Source organism: Falco biarmicus, chromosome 2, assembly GCF_023638135.1.
Source record: "Falco biarmicus isolate bFalBia1 chromosome 2, bFalBia1.pri, whole genome shotgun sequence".
Classification (NCBI taxonomy): Eukaryota; Metazoa; Chordata; class Aves; order Falconiformes; family Falconidae; genus Falco; species Falco biarmicus.
The window spans coordinates 63,776,380-63,795,078 of NC_079289.1; the positions used below are offsets into that span (position 1 = coordinate 63,776,380).

Genomic DNA, 18,699 nt, shown 5'->3' on the forward strand with positions numbered 1-18,699 from the left:
CTTTAAAGCAGAGCTCTTTTGATCCTTGCCTGTGAACAGCCAGTCACCACTTCGAGACAGGAAACTCTGGGAATGGAAGGAGAGGTGTGAAATATCTGGGAGTCATTAAGCAGTGTAGCAGAAATGTAGTTACCAGTTGCCAGGAATAGTAAACCCTGCTTACACAAGACTGACTTTTTTTTCTTTTTTTTTTTTTTTTCCTTTTTTCTTTTCTTCCCTTGGTTTGCCTGGGTCTCAAAGATTTCCTGCCCGATGGATCTGCATCCCCCAGGCCAGTGGCAGCAGTGAAGTGGGATGCTCCCAGGGTGCCATCTCCCTCTTCTGCTGCAGTGGGATCGCTGCAGCTCTTGGCAGTGCCCAGCACAAGGAGCTTCCTCTGCCCTGCCTCTTTTTATCCCTGTAGGAAATCTGCAAGGCTGCTCCACCCCCAGCTCACCTGCCCCCAAACCAAGGCATGCAGGACCTCCTCCCTGGAGCATCAAGGAATTCAATTTTAGCTGTAGCTTTGCATGAAACCATACCTGAGAGTTAGAGGCAAAAACCAAGAAAAAGTCGCTTATTAGAACGCCAGAGACGGTGGGGTTCTTTTGTCACAAAGACCTCTAGAAAGCTCAATTAAAGAATTTCACTAGGGTAGTAGCCGCCCTGGAGAGAATGTGTTGGGATCTGAAGATGCCGGTGGGAAGCTGCAGCGTGTCACACCCCGTGGCAGCAGCAAGGGAGGAGTGGGCCAGCTGCCGCCCCCTCTGCTGCCCGTGCCCCACGTGCCCGGGAGACCATGCGATGCGGACATACCGCACTGGCGATGCCAGCATGGCACGGCAAGGTGGGCAGGACTGTGCTGGTGAAGGACCAGTTTTGGTTCTGGGTGGGGTTTTTTTGGTTGTGCTTCCCCCCCTTGAAGCGTGTAGTTTTTCATCGACTGGAAGAAACTTGCTGGACAGAAAGTAAGGGGAGAGGTGTGCAAGGCTGTACTTCAGAGAGCGTGCGTTACTCATACAAGCTTGTGCCGTAGGCTGGTTCCAGCATATGGGAGAGCCGGGATTCCTTTTTCATTCCAGGTTTGTTTTGTGCTCAGGACTTGACGTTTTGCGAGGCAGCTCTTTTGGATGTATTACACCGGTAAGCAGAATGGCAGAAGCTCCTTAGTGGTTTGTAACTTGGCTATAAATATCAAGCTGGGGTTCAGTTTCAGACTGCAGACGGATGATAGTTGTTAGAGGTTTAATAAAATAGACTTACAGCCAGTCTTTTGCTAGCTTACGGAATGCCAGTCTGAATAAGGAGCAGGATTTCAGTCAGGTGCAAGACCAATGTTCAGGTAAGTTCACAGGGTCTGAAAGCATTTGCAGTGGGTCTTGAAGCCAAGCAGCATCTCATCTTAATCTAGAATATATCTCAACTGACAGCCTGCTTTCATTGTTGTTGTAAGTTCAGGCTAATGTTTTATCTGGAATCAGAGGATCAGTTGTTAGCAGTATTAATGACTGTAACCATGTACGGAGTTGTGCAATACCTCCCTTTTCCCTCTTCCAACACTGCCAGACTTCAACTCCTTCATCAGAAATATTCTGTATCAAAACACTGCCTGAATCTGTACTTGTTAATATTTCTGCCAGAACTTCGCAGATGGGTTTTGAAAAGCAAAATAGGAAGGAAGTTACGTTTGGGGGGAATTAGGACAAAACCATCTACCTAAGCCAGAAAAGAAATCAACTGAAATTTCAGACAAAACACGTGTGTAGAAGTGCTTTTTAAAATAAAACAGTAAGCTCTCTCTTTAAATTTGAAATACAGTGTCTTCCAAGGTATTTTTAGGTGGAAAGATGTGAAAAGCAAGTGAATGCAAACCAAGCCTACACCAGTTGTAAAAACCTTGCCTTATGAACACAGTGTAAGTCTTGTCATTGTAAAATTACGTACTTAATTTTTTACCATCAGAATAGACACATGCAAACTTCGCTGTTACCCAAAGAAAATCCTTTAGGAATCCGTTTATAGCCATGTACGTAAGATGGCAGTGCTTATTATAACTACGAGTTGCTTGGGTTTATTTGAAGAAGCACAACAAAGCATATGTAGCAAGCTTGGCAAATACTAAAACGATCCCCAAAGCAAACGCTACGACAGATTTAAGCTAACATCTCATGTTAGTATGATGGCAATAGCACATGTGCCTCTGGGCGCTACATGGGCAAATTAAATTGTCCAAGAACAGGGCCTTGGTGCCGTTGTTCAAGCATGAGCCAGGCAGTTTCTGCATGCCAGAAACAGCTTGTTTCAGGTGAGACTTGGTCTTGTAAGACCCTGTGGAGTTTTGCCGGACTGGCCAATTAATTTGCAAAAGGACTGATTAATATTCCGATCAGCACTACTCGCAATCTGAATACACTGTATATTCTATGCAGACAGTGAACCACATAGAGCGTGAAGTCTATTTAAAACACCGACTTCTCTGTAGTCCGTAGCAATTTGCCTAAAAATGTTCGAAGGAGACTAATTTTCATGAAAATCAGAAAGCCAGTATTTTAACTCATTTTTGGAGTTCAAGGCTGATATAATCCTTCGTATGCAGACTATCCGGTATGTGTTTCTGTAATTCAATCAAGGACAACTTAGTGGGCTTCCATATACTGACAAAATCAAGGAATTCCACAGTTGCACCAAAAAAGATTATGGAGGAATATGACTTTAAAACTATTAAAGACTTGCTCAAGTTGCCAATAAAATAATAATATCTAAACAAAATATTCAGATACAATGTGTTTATTTTTTTTTTAATCCAATTTGTAAAGGTCCCTTTTTAAACAAAACAAGAACAGAAAAATCAACACAATTCAGAGGGCTTATCTCATTTACCGTATTCTTCCCCACTCTTCACTTATAACACAAAGCAGCAACTTATATTATTAGTGCTCATATAGTGCACTTATATGAATTTTGATTTGTGTATTAAGCTTTAAATACAATGGTTTTTCTGTGAGTATAGCCCAAAGAGTACACAACATTACATTTCCAAAGCATTATGTTAAAAAAAAGGACAATAGATGTATATCCAAGACAGTTAAACTCAAATATTTTGACTTGGCAAATTCTATAACAAGTAACAGCAATTTTAAACTGCGTACAAAGCAGAACAGTGCCAACATGCCTCTGGTCTGTGAGCTATGGTAAAATATCAAGCATACATATAAAGGAGAGAAGCCAAAGAAAACCGCCACAAATTCAGAGCTAACCTGAGGCACACTCGACTGCGACCAAACAAAGGCAGCCCACTTTCTCACTCGATAATGCAAAGAGCCTGACAACAACGAAAAGCACTTCTACCCTACAGAAAGTGAAACGGTAACTCCTTCCAATTTTGTATCTGTGTTTTTAAACAACTTCAAAAAATTTAAAGATGAACATCTACTTATGCCAAACAAATGTACAAACTATAAAGTCAGAGAAGCTCCAGAAGATTGCCACTTTCAACCTTGCATAGTGATAGCTGGCATTGATATTGCTACCATAGCTTCAGCAGAAGATATGGAAAAGAAAAATCTTTACTTCTAAGTGATGCACATACGTAACGTTTTCTTCACAAAATTCAGTTAAACATTGTTTTAATAAAAGGGAAAACAGCTCTAAAAAGGGAAAGATAGTGTTCACAAGCTTAGAAATAAAAAAATACAAAACCGAAACATTCCATAATAAAAAACCTAAAATAATAAACATTCCATCATAACAGCCCTACTTTATCACTAAATAAGCCCCATACATGCGACAAACTACAACTATTGTATAAGGCTGTCAAATTAAAAGGTTTACTTTTCATATAAACGAAGTGTAAAAATAGCAGTAAGTTGCAATCTTCAAATCTAATGCTGTGAGGATTCTGTCCCCCCAGTTTCATTTGGTAGCAATTTCAATATGGATTTGATATAAAGGTCGTTCATTTAGGAACCGTGATACAAATACATTGTGCCTAGGACAGTATTGTCGTATCTCTGTTCAACCTTGACCGAATTGGAATGCTCAACGACACTACTAAGTTCGGGGATGCTTTCAGCAGTATCCCCAAAACCATGGTAGTGTCCATAGTGCAAAGTATCGCCAGGGTCTTCCACCCATGAGGGCCGGTTAGAAACACAGCTACTCGGGCTGCCATTCAGATGTAGAGATCCACACATATCGGTGGAATTATTCATGGCTTTTTCTGGTTCCTCGGTGCCACCACTGGTGTGAATTCGATGCCTGCTGGGAGAAGTTATTCCGGGAATTATTCCGTTAGGTGTTAAACACTCCTCGCGCCTGGCATCCATCCCACTGAGCTGTTGTGCGGTGGTGAAATCCAAATGTCCATTGATGGCACATCCATTTGTCAGTGCATTCAATATGGAGCTACTGCTATTCATATCTGCATTAAGAAATACACCTGTCACCAACAATTAAGAATAAATCAAAATACATCAAAATGTCTCCACTATACTCCGCTTATTTAAAAATGTTGCCGTACACAGCTTGGAAATGCAATCTACCCTTTCTGTATTTGTAACAATATAGGTAGTTCAAAGTAATGAGAACTGATTGCTTGTTATCTTGTAAGCTTGTAGCATGGATTCTTATGTTGAAAATGCAACTATCTATCTACATTCGATGTGTAAATATGCCTATATTAATCTTTGCAAACACAATGTGAACTTCTCAGAATTTTTTTATTTAACTGTACAAAGTAAGCGTAGCAGAAAACGTTCCGGGCAGTGTTTTGAAAAGTGGAATATAAGGTATCTTTCCACCTTAACTGTAATGCCCTCTTGGGATGAAAGATTATGTACACACAAGAACTGAGTATCTGTGAGAGAGTGAAGTGTTGTTGGTTGGGCTTTTTTTGGTTTTTTCAGCTGTAATTTATCCGTGGCTCTTTTTTCTTTTCAGTGGTAGCTTTCTCAGCACAATATACACTGAAATAGGTCAAATAAAGAAATGTTATGCTGAGGTGCTAATATAAAATGTTTCCAAGTTCCTTTATTCAGAAAGTACTTCAACTTAACTGGCAGCATGCTAGAGAACGTACTAGGCAAGTTTGTACTTAATGGTAAGTTTATAATAACATCTGTACAATCCACATGCAAAATGCCATACAATAGCAACAGCAGAGTGCACAGAAGACTAAAAAAGATTAGTAGTATGAAACAAAATTCTAAAAATGTGCATGCAAAAACCACTGACAACTGTTATAAAGCAATTTCTCCTTTGAATTTAGTAATTAGTACAACAGTTTTTATTTCCATAAGCAGATTTCATCAGTATGTCTGAGATGTACGCTTTTGCAGTGGTACTCAAAGTACTAGCACAAAAAATGGGTGATGTATTCTGCCTTAAAAATACCTAGCAGTAAAGGACATCTAAAATTTACATCTCTACTGGTAAAGATGAGTAAGGCAAACGTAGACACTGCAGACCTATATGGTGACATTTAAAGATTTTACATTCTGTTATTATCCTTGGATACATGCACATATGTTTATGTATACATGAATACGTAAACCTATGTGCAAAATAGGATTGCATTTACCGCCTGTTTCCAATTCAAGCCAGTAAGTCTGCTGGCAACTCCCCACATTTGTAAAACGCTGGGTTCCTGTTTAAGCGACACATAATGAGTACCACTGTTTGACAAGGAAGAATACGAAGTTTTGTCTCTATTAGTCTTTTGCATGGATATTAACTGAAATATGGATTATGATACTGATACATACAGCAATACATAATGCCAAGAAATGTGTTCGATTTGTAACTCACTGGATGTACTAACTGGAGTTTTCTGTTAGTTCCTACACAAGCTGAAATAACGGTATCAGCTGAACTCACTAACCACAAACTCTTATTGAAAGTGGAAAAAAGAACCCAAACCCATCAAGATATCAAAGCTACTAATTCAGTGATGAAAACACACAGAAATAATTTAATATAGGGTTTATTAACTTAAAAGTGCAAAATTTTAACTGTTTAAAAATAAATCTTTATAGGCTGGCTTTGGCAAATCAAATTTATTAAAGATGGAACTACTGTTAGTTAATATGCAGAAGTAGGTAATGAATAGTTCTAGTGATAATTATAGAATGTTATTATTTGTTAAAAATTAGCACCTATAGTAATAGAGTATATTTATGAAAGACAATCATTTTTCCATAAATAAGAACACTTAGTAATTATCACTGGAAAACATCATAGTCTACGTTTAAAGTATTGATATATATGTATGTATATATTTATTCCTAATATATTAAAGTATCTATTAATTATCATTCCCTTTGGTGAATCTGATCTGTGGTACAAAGCATAAACATATGTATCACAAAACGGATTAAAGAAAGAAATTAATTTTTGAATGTAATAGTGCACTATCATAGTAACTCCATGCCTTTACCTACAAAGTACATGGAAAAAGCTGACCCAAGACAGTTTTAATTGAAACTCTATACACATCCTGGGGTTACCAAAAGAATCTTGATTAAGCAGCCCTTAAAAAACTTAAGAGCATTAATCTTCAGTAATACTAGTAACATTTTGACTGTTTCATGAAGATCAGTACAAACCACAAAAACTGTTTTCCAAGGTACTTTAGTTCCAAATACTAGTTTAAGACCTGTGATGTCAAGTCTTTTATTTACATAAAAAACCCCACAGCAGGATCCTGCACTTAAATCATTGTGGCTGAGCAAAGTCTGAAGACATGGTGTATGTCTAGGCTATTCTTTATAGTATTTGTTGAACTATTTTGAATATAGTTTCATTGTAACATGTTATTTTCAAAGCTATAAAAGCACTAAGATATGTTTCCCTATCGAGTCTTCTCATTAGCAATGAAATCTATTTAATGGAAATTAAATCAATAATTTAAATTATCTCTGAATTTCCTTTAACCTGAAATTATAGCAACTAAAAGCAAGGCACAACGTAATACAAGCCTCAGGTTAAAAGTGAAACAGCCATTGTGGAATTCTGTTTATCTGAAATAATAATAAACTGCTAATAAACCTTCTCTTTCACCATTAAAATATACTGTGTGAAACAGCTGATTTTCCATACCTACTAAACCCCAATATAACGGGTGTTACAGCAATACAAGTTTTCAAGACTCCAGACAACAATGTGCAAAAATAAAGGACTAAGTTTTATACTTAAATTAAAAATAAAATGTGCATTGATTCTTGCAACGACAAGGAGTTTGCATTGCCGAAACAGTGTATATTTCAATTTCTTTTGGTCCAACAGAAGAACTCTCCTGTTGTTTGGTGTCTTCAACCATTTGAATGTTGTTGTAGTTAACAGGAAACTGTCCACTCCCACCTGATACAACAGCAAACTCTCTATCAACGTGCATATTGTCAGCATCGTCCTCAACTCCTCCATTCATCATTGGTATTAAGCCATCAAAGCTGTAAACTGATAAAAAAAAAAAAAAGTCATGTTTAGTCACTGGTGCGCACTTGAAAACTCAGCCGAACAGACGACTATAAAAGCAAAAGCTTTTTACAAAGGAATGTAAATTTTTCATGTCTGAAAGCTTCTGACGTGCTTGAGATTCCAAATGCAGAGTAAGTAAATGCTAAGTACCTGCACATTCATTTTAATTCCTCAAAAATGGAGAATTACCAGTGTACCTACCAGACTTTGCACCTACATACCAAACAATTACTAGTCTGATATACTAATTAGGAGCAATTTAAGTTACTTACATTTAGGCTTTGCAGCTAGTGCTCCCGATAGATAAAAAGCAATCTCTACCTCACATTTGTCTACCGTGTCTGGACTGCTCCCTCTTTCACTCCCAAGGGCCAGTTCCCAGGAATCCACCCCCTGTTCATACCAGACCGCTACAGGGAACCCTTCAGGAGCTGAACGAGCAGATTGGTTTTCCAAGAAAAGCTGTCAAGTGGTCAGACTGCTGTGGGAAATACTTTAACATGCAAGATGGGCTTGACTCCACTACCTCTTGTATCTACCACCCAAATCACTGCTCCAGTACTACCCCAGCAGATCTTCTGCTGCTGTCACACTGATATTAACACGCCTTCCTACATACACTGCACACACTCTTAAGGTTACGTTATGAAGGGCTACTTCAGTAGACTGCAAGTCAGCTCTCATTACCTTGGGCACAACAGAAAGGTAGAAATTTTTGCAAACTACTTGTCTTTTAAAGAACTTTAAGCAATAGCTGAAGAGTTTCAGGGCCAAAGAGATTGCACAGTGCTTAAAGGAGACGGGGGCCCTTGATCAGTGGGCTTCAAACTACCCTGAACCAGGAAGGGTAAGGCGTTTTTTCTGGTTACCTAGAGGAATATGGAAGTGCAGTTTCAAGCTGGCCAGCTCAAGGGTACACCTGGCCATGCCTTCCACCCCCACCTCCCCACGCACATCTAAAAGCTGCCGTGCCGAGGCTCGCAATACCAACACCGTCGGTCACCGGCTGTGTACAGCAGGTCAGTGACGTGTGCAGCACGTACAGCACAGTGCCCAAGCCAGGCTGCCAAGGGCCACAACCCGAGGGGCTGGCACGAGGAGTGCCGCAGAGCCATGTGACCAGCCGGGCTGGTGCGCGCCACCCTCTTACCAGCCAGCCCAGGAAGCGGGATGGTATTTCTCTGACTGATTTCAGAAAAACAGACACAAAATCCAGCTCATGTTTCCAAGTCAAAATTAAAAGCTGTTTGGGGTATATTCTGAAAGTGGCCACTGTGTTAAGCTCAGGTTCAGCCTTTGGAACGCATCTTTGCATTACATTTGAGAAAGTGATCGGTGCAACTTAATTTTGAGGCCGAATGATTTTTTTAGTAACTATGCATCTAACAGCAGATATATGTGTGCATATACATATAATTTTAAGTAACCCCCACCCTCTGCTCAGCTTAGCTACCCGAGGACAAAGGGCAGGCTAAGTATTTCTCTTCTTCCAACTCTACTGCTTACAGGTTCTTGTAAGGGGCATATACTGTGCCTGGTCACAAGCAGCTTTTTTTCCAAAGCAGCATTTGTTTTAATTTGGGGTATAGCCATCAAAGCTTGACTCTTCCCTGCAAGTACAGCCTACCTGCACATTCTGAATATCTGGAATGTCCCGTGCAACATCTGAACAGGCCAGTGTGGTTTTGGCAAGGGCAAAATTACCACAAAATCGGGCTTGTTTTGTAAGAAGGCTAGCTAAGCATAAAGATGTACTGATGACTTCTCGTTACTCAGCTCTGTTTACAAATTGCCTTGAGAACAGTGACTCATTCTCACGCCAATAGACTTTTTACATTGACAGGGTATTACTGATGCTGATGTCTTTGAGGGAAAACACGTCAGATTAGCAACTTCAGCTTCTGCACATGGGATATATCTCTTCATTTTTCCGAAATCCCTCAAGCAAATGCAGCAAAGCTTTTGGCTTTGTTTGCAAGTGTTATAAAAATCATACTGGTAAAAAATTCAGATTACCTACTCTGATTGTTTCTGTAATTGCTTAGCTCTCATTTACTTGAGCATATTGTCTGTTTGTTTGCTTGATCCTACTTATCCACTGGGCCAACTGTTTCTGCTGAAAGGTAACGCAGATACTGCTATTTCATGACAACACGTAGAATAAAAAGAGCTAGCTCAGCGCCACTTCCACAGCCTGTGGGGAAACGCTACCTATTGACTAGATTGGAGCCATTTCCTGAAACTAAAAGGTTATGAACTCAGAAGGAACAGCTCATCAGAACAAGAGATACACATCTCTGACTTGAAGCAGCACCTCCTGGTAACAGAACACAGCATTGAAGATAGCCTTCTGTAGCTGTATACTGTATTTGGGCACCTGTATACTGCCTAAGTTTTCCTCATGCTACGTAGCTACTTAGGACATTATTTCTGAAAAGCAGTCTTGCACGGGCACTCTTCATCCTGAATTAGTTATCATTTAGACAAACCGCATAAAGTAACATATCCCATTTATGATCAGCTATGGAGTACCGCATAAGGGTCTCCAATAATAGTGTAGTTGAAATGGTGGCTGGATAGCCAAGCAAATACTGCAGGATGTCAATAGTGATGCAATTTATGTTGTCGATGTCATATTTAGAAACACTGTTTTGGTTTCAATTCCCCTCTCATTTTCTGGAATTATTTGGCTCACTGGAAGTCATACCTGTTAAAAACAATATAAACTTTAACTGGTGTCTTCAGTGACGACCTACAAAGTCCATTTCCTGATGCTACATGGGAAAAAGAACCAAGGTTTGAGTGCAGTGCTGTGTTCCTTTTAATAACAATTTAATGGGATGACCGACAGAAAGGAAGCAGAGGATATTCTCTGTCATGTTAGTCAAGGTATTTATTGATACAGCCATCAAAAATATCTATGGCATCATTGCTGGCAGACAAAAGCAGTAGTATCCTCAATACACAAGGATGAATCTGAATCCTTAAGGTTCATTCTAGACTTGCATCCTCCTGTAAGGTACCAGTTCTCCTTGGAACACGATCCTGGAAACTTAAGGTCTGTTAACTTAATGTCACAGACATAATCCCTCTCAACCTGAGAACCCTTTTTCCATTACATTTCTTTCATCCATCTAACAAGCCATTTTCAAGTTGTGAATTAATCCTGAAGTGGAAAATTAGCATCAGAACATCCGGGCATCTTTGTGAATTAAGGCAACATTATTTGGCACTCCTGAAGGGGCAGAAATCGAGGAAGGAGTAGAAGCTAATTTCAGCTCCTACTCCTCCACATATTATTCTTGGCATCATGTAACTTTAGCACTTTCTGGAAATAGAAGTTTCTGAAGATACCAAGATGATGACAGTGAGAATGAGATCTTGTGGCATGGAGTAACTGTATTCATCTGCTTCTTGTATTAATATGTAATTCAGATATGCAGGCGAGTTTGTCAATAATACCCAACATCCACTCTGAAAGGCTTTAAAATGTTTATTTCCCTTTCTCCGCAACAGTATCACCGCATCCCTTTTACCTCTGAGGTCTCACCTTCCGTTCTAGCCTTCTTTACTCCAGCAGACTCCGTATCTTCAAAGGATCTCTTTCGACTTGTCCCACCACTGAATGGATTGGGACCTGCATTCTGATGAACCCCATTTAAGGTGCCATTGCTATAGAAACGATTCAGGTGACAATTCTGGAGGTTCAAGAGAAACTGGGCACATTCTTGGAAGCCCTGGTTATGTGCAAGGTCTGCTGCTGTCAGGCCACTGGCATTTCTCAAGCTGTACAATGCAAAGAAACTGAATTACACTCATTCATCAAGCTAGCTTGCTCCTGCTGCTGCCCTTACTGACTATCTATCTGTTGCTGATGAGAGAAAACATACACTTAGCAAATTTCCATTAAGAAATTAGTTATCAATCTTAGTTTTATAACTAGCTTAACTTTTTGCACATATATCTGGCTTCTAAAGCAAAATTTGGGAGACAATACACTTTTAAATAAAATCAATATACTATGTGCCTTAAAAATCTCCATCTTCCTATTTAAGAGTCTCAAAATACTTTATTCTAAAATAGTCTGAAGTATCTGATCTTTACATAAACTTCAGACTAATTTACGCCTTGAATTTTACCATCTTCTGCAGTCTATTCTGCAATCTACTGCTTTAACTTGAGCAAAAGATCAAATACTCAAAACAAACTTAACATGACTTGGCAATTGTCCATGGCATTCTGGTTTCTAAGGTAACATCATCATCACTATTCTTCCTAACAATAAAATATATACATATATAGGAAAAGATAGATAAAAGATGCTATACTTAGTTATGCTTTGCTTTTTTTTTTTTTCCTTTTTTGTTTCTTGTTTCAAAGTGTGTGACATCATAAGTGCTGGGACTTGCTTTGTTACTTGAACCAAGATGCTTCCATGCATGAGAGAATGGCACCAGATTTTGACTATTCTAATGCATGAAGGAGATTATAAATGAAGTCAGGTAGGACTTGTACAGATGTAGAAGTTTCATTTGAAAAAGTGCTGCATCACATGCATTTACACAAACATACGGCGTATCTGTGCTTAGAAATACAGGCTAACTTCATAAGGAAGTGCATAGAAGTGGAGACAAGAGGGACAGAAATGACAAAACTAGATTGTGAAGTGAAAGATGCCAATAAATCTTTGCAAAGCTTTTCCACCTTTCCAGACAGATGTAACTACTCAGAAAACAGAATTTTTGTTTCTTGGCTAGATAGACAAGTCCATTACTTAAAAAAATCCAGAAACGGACCAGTCAACAGAGTAAGAATTCACAAAGATTAAAAGACCTGAATCTGTTGAAACTCATACGAAATAGAAAACTACTCACTTGAGCTCATGTGAAGAAAGAACAAAGCACAGATCTGCTTCCTAAATAAATGAGACTAAAAAAATAATTAGACACTGACTAGTACAGCAAGACTAATTCCGTAAATGGATACCGTCAGACTACATAGAAATTAGAAGATGAAATCAAAACACCACAGAATCGGAAAAACCACTAGGCTAGATCAGGGTTGATTTCATTCTGTACTCTATGTAATCACTTGAATACTAGTGAAAAATCCAGAGAACAGCAGCCACGAGTGGTCTAGAAAGTAAGATCTCAGAAGACTGAAAAACCTAGTTAGAAAAAATGGAATCTCAAGGTAGAGGTATGAGTTTTGAATACCTCAAAGACAACTGCAGAGAATAATCCATTCCGTTCATCCAGTGCACACAGTGTATGTACAAACTAAGGATATTTGAAGTTAAGACATTAGGAGAAAGTTTCAGAGTATAAAGGTTGCCGAAACTCCAGAGGGTCCTCTTCTCCCCCTCATTTTAAGAGCAGATTACAATTTCAGAAATTCTGCAAAATACTTTCAATCCTTTCCCACGCTGAACTAGATAGCTTGTTGAGCCCCCCGCTAACCAACATTCAATGCTCTTTTGGTAGTTCTAATTTACTTGCGTAGCATATGGATGTAACACAATGCAACTACAACTTCAAAACCAGAGATTTCAACATATCCATTTTGGTCAAAAAGAATAGCTCAGTTCTCTGAAATCCATTTTACATTTGCAAGCCCCAAGAAGACGGTAAAGGAAATCTATATAACAGCAAATTAAAGTTATGGAAATATAAAAAAATGACCAGAACAGTATGGTGTTGACTGACTACCTCATTTAACAAAACTTCCAAGTAATTCCATTACTTCGCAAATGTTACTGGACTATAATTTTGCTTTGAAAAAAAGGACCATAAGACAGACTGTAGTTGAGTCACCACTTCCCAAAGGAATGTTAACGTAAGTTGCCAGAGGCATGTGGAGATGTACAAAGTAAAATGCAAGTGTCTAAGGCTACATGACCAAACTCTGGAAAAGAAAAGTTAAGTTTCCCAGAAACAAATGAACTTTAAGTCAGTGTTTGTCAGATTTTAAGATGTAACTGATTTTGATATTTTTAGATCTGTCCCCACGTCTTCCGGAACAGCTTAATTACAGGTAGGCAAAGATGTACGTTCTACAGGAGTATTTTGGAAGCACTGCCTAAGTTTTCAAGGGAATCAAGCACATCAGCTATAGCATTCTTACTTCTGAGTTTAGAAATCTCTCTCAAATATCTGAGCCTGAATTTAGCCTATCAATTACAAAAGAGCATCCTGTATTTAATAGTAATGACAAAAAGAGAGGGGGAAAAAAAAAAAAAAAGTCCAATCAGGTAAAAGACTACAAGACTTAGATGACTCTAGAAACTGGTTGGCTAACTGCTACGAAAGAGTTAAATACTGTTAAATCTCTCTGCTCCCTCTCAGTGAGAACATTTAGTGTATTTTCTACATCCAGTTGCCAATTTCCATTAATTTCATCAAAGTTTGTTATTCCGGGACTTTCAAATTTCAGTTAAACTGGTTTGCAGTCCAATACTAACGCGAAGGAGAACAGAAGTTGACAAAATTGGTACAAACTCTTCTCACTTTCTAAAAAACAGGCTAGAAAGATAAAAGACGTACTTTTACTGATTTTTCTACCCTTCTCTAGGAGAAAAAAAATCTTGTCAGTGGAAACACAGAAGGTAGCAAGAGCTAGCCATGCTATACTAGGCTCACCCTAACAAAATGCAAGTAATCAAAAAAAAAAAATGGCTAACTCAGACACAAGCACAAAGTAGGAAAGAAAATGCTCTTAACAAGTATCACAATAGTTTTACCAGATTTGAAGAGCTTTAGGCATTTCCAAAATATGTAGAAATACTGCCATCACCATGTGGCTTCTGAGCGCATAAGAGAAAAATATAGTCTTATACAGACCTTTCTAGAAACCCTGAAGTACTTGAATGAATTATAGAGCTAGGGCATCTACTAGACCATTCTTTAGAAGTGCTAATCTGGACTTGAAGTACCCTGTTAACAGCAGTAGTTACAAGTTACTGGGAAGCCACCTTTCAGTGTATCTGCAGTGTATGGCCTACCTCAAATGCTGCCAATGTCTGAAAATGGAGCAGCTACCTCAGCTTAGTCCACGAGCTAAGAATATAAAAGCCATTACTGTAAACAGACTCCATTTCAGGAATGAGAACAGAAATGGTTCATTGCTCCAGCTACACATAAAGCTTAGAGGAGTTCCACCTCTTACGTGTCAATCCCTATGTCAGTCCTTGGTTATGAACTGCCGTTACATATAAACTATCAAGCAAAAAGAAGGAGCAGTAACCAAGGACTCATTTGGCTATTACATAGACTATACATGACGTGGACTGGATGGTTAATAAATAAATAAATAAATCATCAAGCAGGAAACTCAAGAGGTAACCACTATATTTAAGTAAATTTTTAACTACTTCCGTTATTAAGTACTTCACTTTATCTACATAAAGAAAAAGGATAGGTAAAGAATATTAGAACTGAAACCGATTTCAAGACCTAGGCGATGAAAGAAGAGCAGTGAAAAAAACATACACCACTGGACACCACAGACAGAAATATCATAAGATTTCACATCTGAGTTTTTTTAGTAAGTTAAAAATCCCTTCAGTACTAGTTTTGATCTTCTGCCCTGAATACCTTGAAATAGCGGAAGCTCCAAAGAAGCTCAGAACACACTGTTTGATACTAAATCTTCAGGCAATCTGTTCTTTGTTACTGCTAATCATACAGCAAATATGACAGCTCTATTTCAGTAACTGCATTACTCAGAATTTAAAAGTGACTAAGGAAATTTCATGCAGGTTTTGTGGGTTTGGGCATGTCCCCCATCCCTCCCCCTTTTTTTAGGTTGTTTTTTTGTTTTGTTTCGTTTGGGGAGTTGGTTTTTTTCCCCAACAAAGATGCCAGACTTGAAGAGAAGCTTATGTTTCTTTTCAGGGTTTTTCTCTAAGGTAGGCTACCTAGCTGAAACAAGCATAAGCAAATAGCAAACTACATAGACTGTATTTTTCAAAGATGATCTTATAAAGGAAGCTACCAGTAAGGAAGGTGTGGAAGGATGGAAGAAAGTCACATTAAAGAAAGTTACATTAAGGAAAATAAAATCAGACTAAGTCTTGAAAAGTTACATGCATTTTATGATTAGTCAGTCTTTTATTAAGTAGTACTAATTGACTTGGTGCAGTATTTTTTAAAAGGCTGGCTGACTAACTTTCAAAACTGACAGCTGTGCTCCAAGAACTTGATTCCCTGTCTCCAGTAAAAATGAAAACAAAACCAAAATTAAAACAAAACACCACCCCCACCCCCCAAAACCGGAAGACATATCTGAAGATAAGTCCAGCTATAGAACAGGTGGAAAAACTGAAGGACAGACACTGAAAACTAAAGCTCTGAAAATCCCATTCCCTTTTTGGCACCTACTCCAGACAGAAAAATACATGAAGGTTTGAACTGATGAAAAGGAGAGAAATTCCTTAACCTTGAGCAGGACTAAACACAGTTTTGGTACGTGGTTGTAAAGTCAAGTGTCTCTGTGCTTAGAAAACAGATAAAAAATTTCCAAAGCAATTCAAGTCCTGTTAAGAATCTTTTGCTAGGCAGTATTGTTTTGCTTTATAGTTTACTCACTATTTCCATGTAATTCTTATTACTAAAAACAAATTAAGAATCATGAAGCATGGTATTATTTACCCTCAGCCTTCTTGCAGTCTAAAATCCAGGAGCTGGGAATGATAAAGACATATTGTTTTCTTCAGCGTACAGAAGTGTAAGACGCTAACTCCAAAGCAGAAGACAGACAAATGTAACCAGAAAGATATATTTTCATATTACCAAGTTATTCTAAATAGAAAAAAAATCCTGAGAAAAGTTGAGGAAAGTCTGAATATGGATGAGTAGAAACAGATGATCTTGGAAGCTCCTTGACAGATGACATTTAACACTTGAGATGGTCTCTAGTGACAGGCATTTTATAAACAAACTCAAAACATGCACTGTTATTCTAACTTTTGTACATACATTTATTCACACACCTACAGTGCTTAGAACAACACTCTTATAACATGTTTTTCTTCCTCCATCAAGTGATGTCCACAGGCAGTCTTCAGATCTTGGTATGAAGAGGACTTTTATTTATTTATTTTAAAATGTTTTTTCTCCCTCTAGTTGACATCACCAGAACTCCCATTTTAAAGGCCCAGTTCAACTAAGAGTTCTGGTATCAGTTAAAGCAGCTATAAAGAGGACACTGATGAAGCACATGCTTTAAGATATTCCCTTCTTCTGAAATGCTTTTAAAAATGCTGACTGTGAGTTTAAATCAATTGTTATTCAAAACCAAAAGAAATAAGTATGTTATCTGACCAAGTAGGATTGGTGGACATAAAGTTAACTTTCAGCTTAGCAGGATGTTTTTATTATTTCAATCTAACCAGAATTTGTTGTTCTGAGAAGTCCACTAAAGGAAAGAAAAAAATCTGAGGCAAGCTCTCAAAAAATACACAAGACACTTCCACCATGATTAAGTTACAGAAAGTAAAAACCCAAAAGTTAGAATTCTTTAAATATAACTTGTGTAAGAAAGATTTAATTCAAGATAATTTATAAAACTTACTCTTAGAAAGATCTGTAGAAAGAAAAGATAGGCACTTGTGCCTCTCACATTGAATTATGAATTATATTGAATTTACTTAGAAAATACCTTGATTCCAAGTTGTTTCAACTGTTTGTATCTTTCATACTTAGAGGAAAAAAAGCAAGTACATTTCTATGTGTCTTTAACATAGAAATACATTTGAAATACACTATCTTCCACTTATAATGTCACATACCTTGAAAAACAAACATTTGCTACAAAAAGTCAACAGTAAATCTTTTTGAAAAAACATATATGTAAGTAAAAAAAAATCCCCTACATGTTTAATTTTAAACAGTGATTACATCACCTACAGCTTACTGTGTTTTTGTTAATGCCATGCGACAATCTAAGAAAATAAACCACAGTTTTCGTATATCAATGTAATATCTGTTAAAAAATACTGATCTCAACTTATCTATTGTTAGTTTACAAATAAAAATGTAGATAATTGTAAATTAGGGTAAGCAAAGCATGCAAATCTATAGATTCTATATCTGAATTCCTAGATTAGCATTAAAACCAATCACCGCAACAAATACCTCAACAGTATGCCTTGTGTGCAGAAAGGAAGCGATACTGAACATTCAATGCCACAACTGTAAGGTTTTCGGAGAAGCACCTGTGGCAGTTTCAGCAGTTTCTATATGGAATGCTCCCCCTTTCTAGGATTACTTGAAAAAATCAAGTCAATTCGAATTACGTAGCTGTAAAACATTGACATGTGTAGTTTTTACAGTTTCAGAATCTTCTGTTTGATTTAAACGGGCAATGGTGCATAAACAGGAAACTTATATCATAAGGGATCACATATTTGCAGGCAACATTAAGATTAAAAGTTACATTAACATACATGAAGTGCTGTAGCACATTATTCAATATGTAAGCCATTATCATGTGACCACCTTAACAACAAGATACTAAGCCTTTTATGCCTTTAAAGCATTATTACTTTCATCCTGAAACCAATTTGTCAGTTCTTCACTGAAATTTATATAGATTGGATTAAAATTACCGGTCAACTCATGGCTTCAATTACTTTAAATTTAGTAGGCTGTATTTCAAAAGAATTAGTAACTATTCCTATACAAAAATTAGCAGATACAAGGATTAAAACAAAACAAAAGAAAGAGAAAAAGAGATCAGAACACTAAAACGCCCACAGTGAGAAAAAAAACGTTTCCTATATAAACATCAGTATACTAGTCTAAAATTTCTAAAGCAAAATGATTTTAAAATACTAAACTTTAAGTGTTTTAACCCTTTGGTGTCCAAATACAAAAGATGTGAAAGTTTCAAACTTTTTTTTTTTCCAGATACCAAGAGAAATATTCTTAACTAAGCAGACGTGTGTCACTGCTGGGGACAGCTATAAAAATTCATGCTAAAATTACATACTGGGCATCTAAAAAAGCACAAGTTGGTGCCAAGTTTTTATTTCACAACAAAACATGTGGCAGCTGAAATTGTTTTAGACTTTTAAAAACAATGGTAGAATTTCTATGAACATCCTCCAAAATTGTAACAAGGTGAATATACTAGGAAAGAAGGAAGCTCTTCTTTGTGAAGCCACTTTTCTGACATAAAAATAAAGGTTCACTATGAATTACACACCTACAATCAGCTCCTAGATACTTCAACTCACACAACTGAGCA

The 18,699-nt window shown here is 37.6% G+C and overlaps 1 protein-coding gene across 2 annotated transcripts in view; it reads right to left on the minus strand.

The window, feature by feature from the left end:
• Positions 1-2,750: 2,750 nt before the first annotated feature.
• Positions 2,751-18,699, minus strand: part of ANKRD10 (ankyrin repeat domain 10) — a 37,970-nt gene continuing 22,021 nt past the window's right edge. The window contains exons 4-6 of one of the 2 annotated variants that reach the window (XM_056329664.1): positions 11,003-11,238; positions 7,336-7,431; positions 2,751-4,417 (exon numbers count right to left, since the gene is read on the minus strand). In XM_056329664.1, coding sequence (XP_056185639.1) covers positions 3,939-4,417; positions 7,336-7,431; positions 11,003-11,238 — 811 coding nt within the window. In that variant the 3' untranslated portion in view covers positions 2,751-3,938. The remainder of the gene's footprint in view (positions 4,418-7,335; positions 7,432-11,002; positions 11,239-18,699) is intronic. The other variant, XM_056329665.1, reaches the window with a different exon arrangement.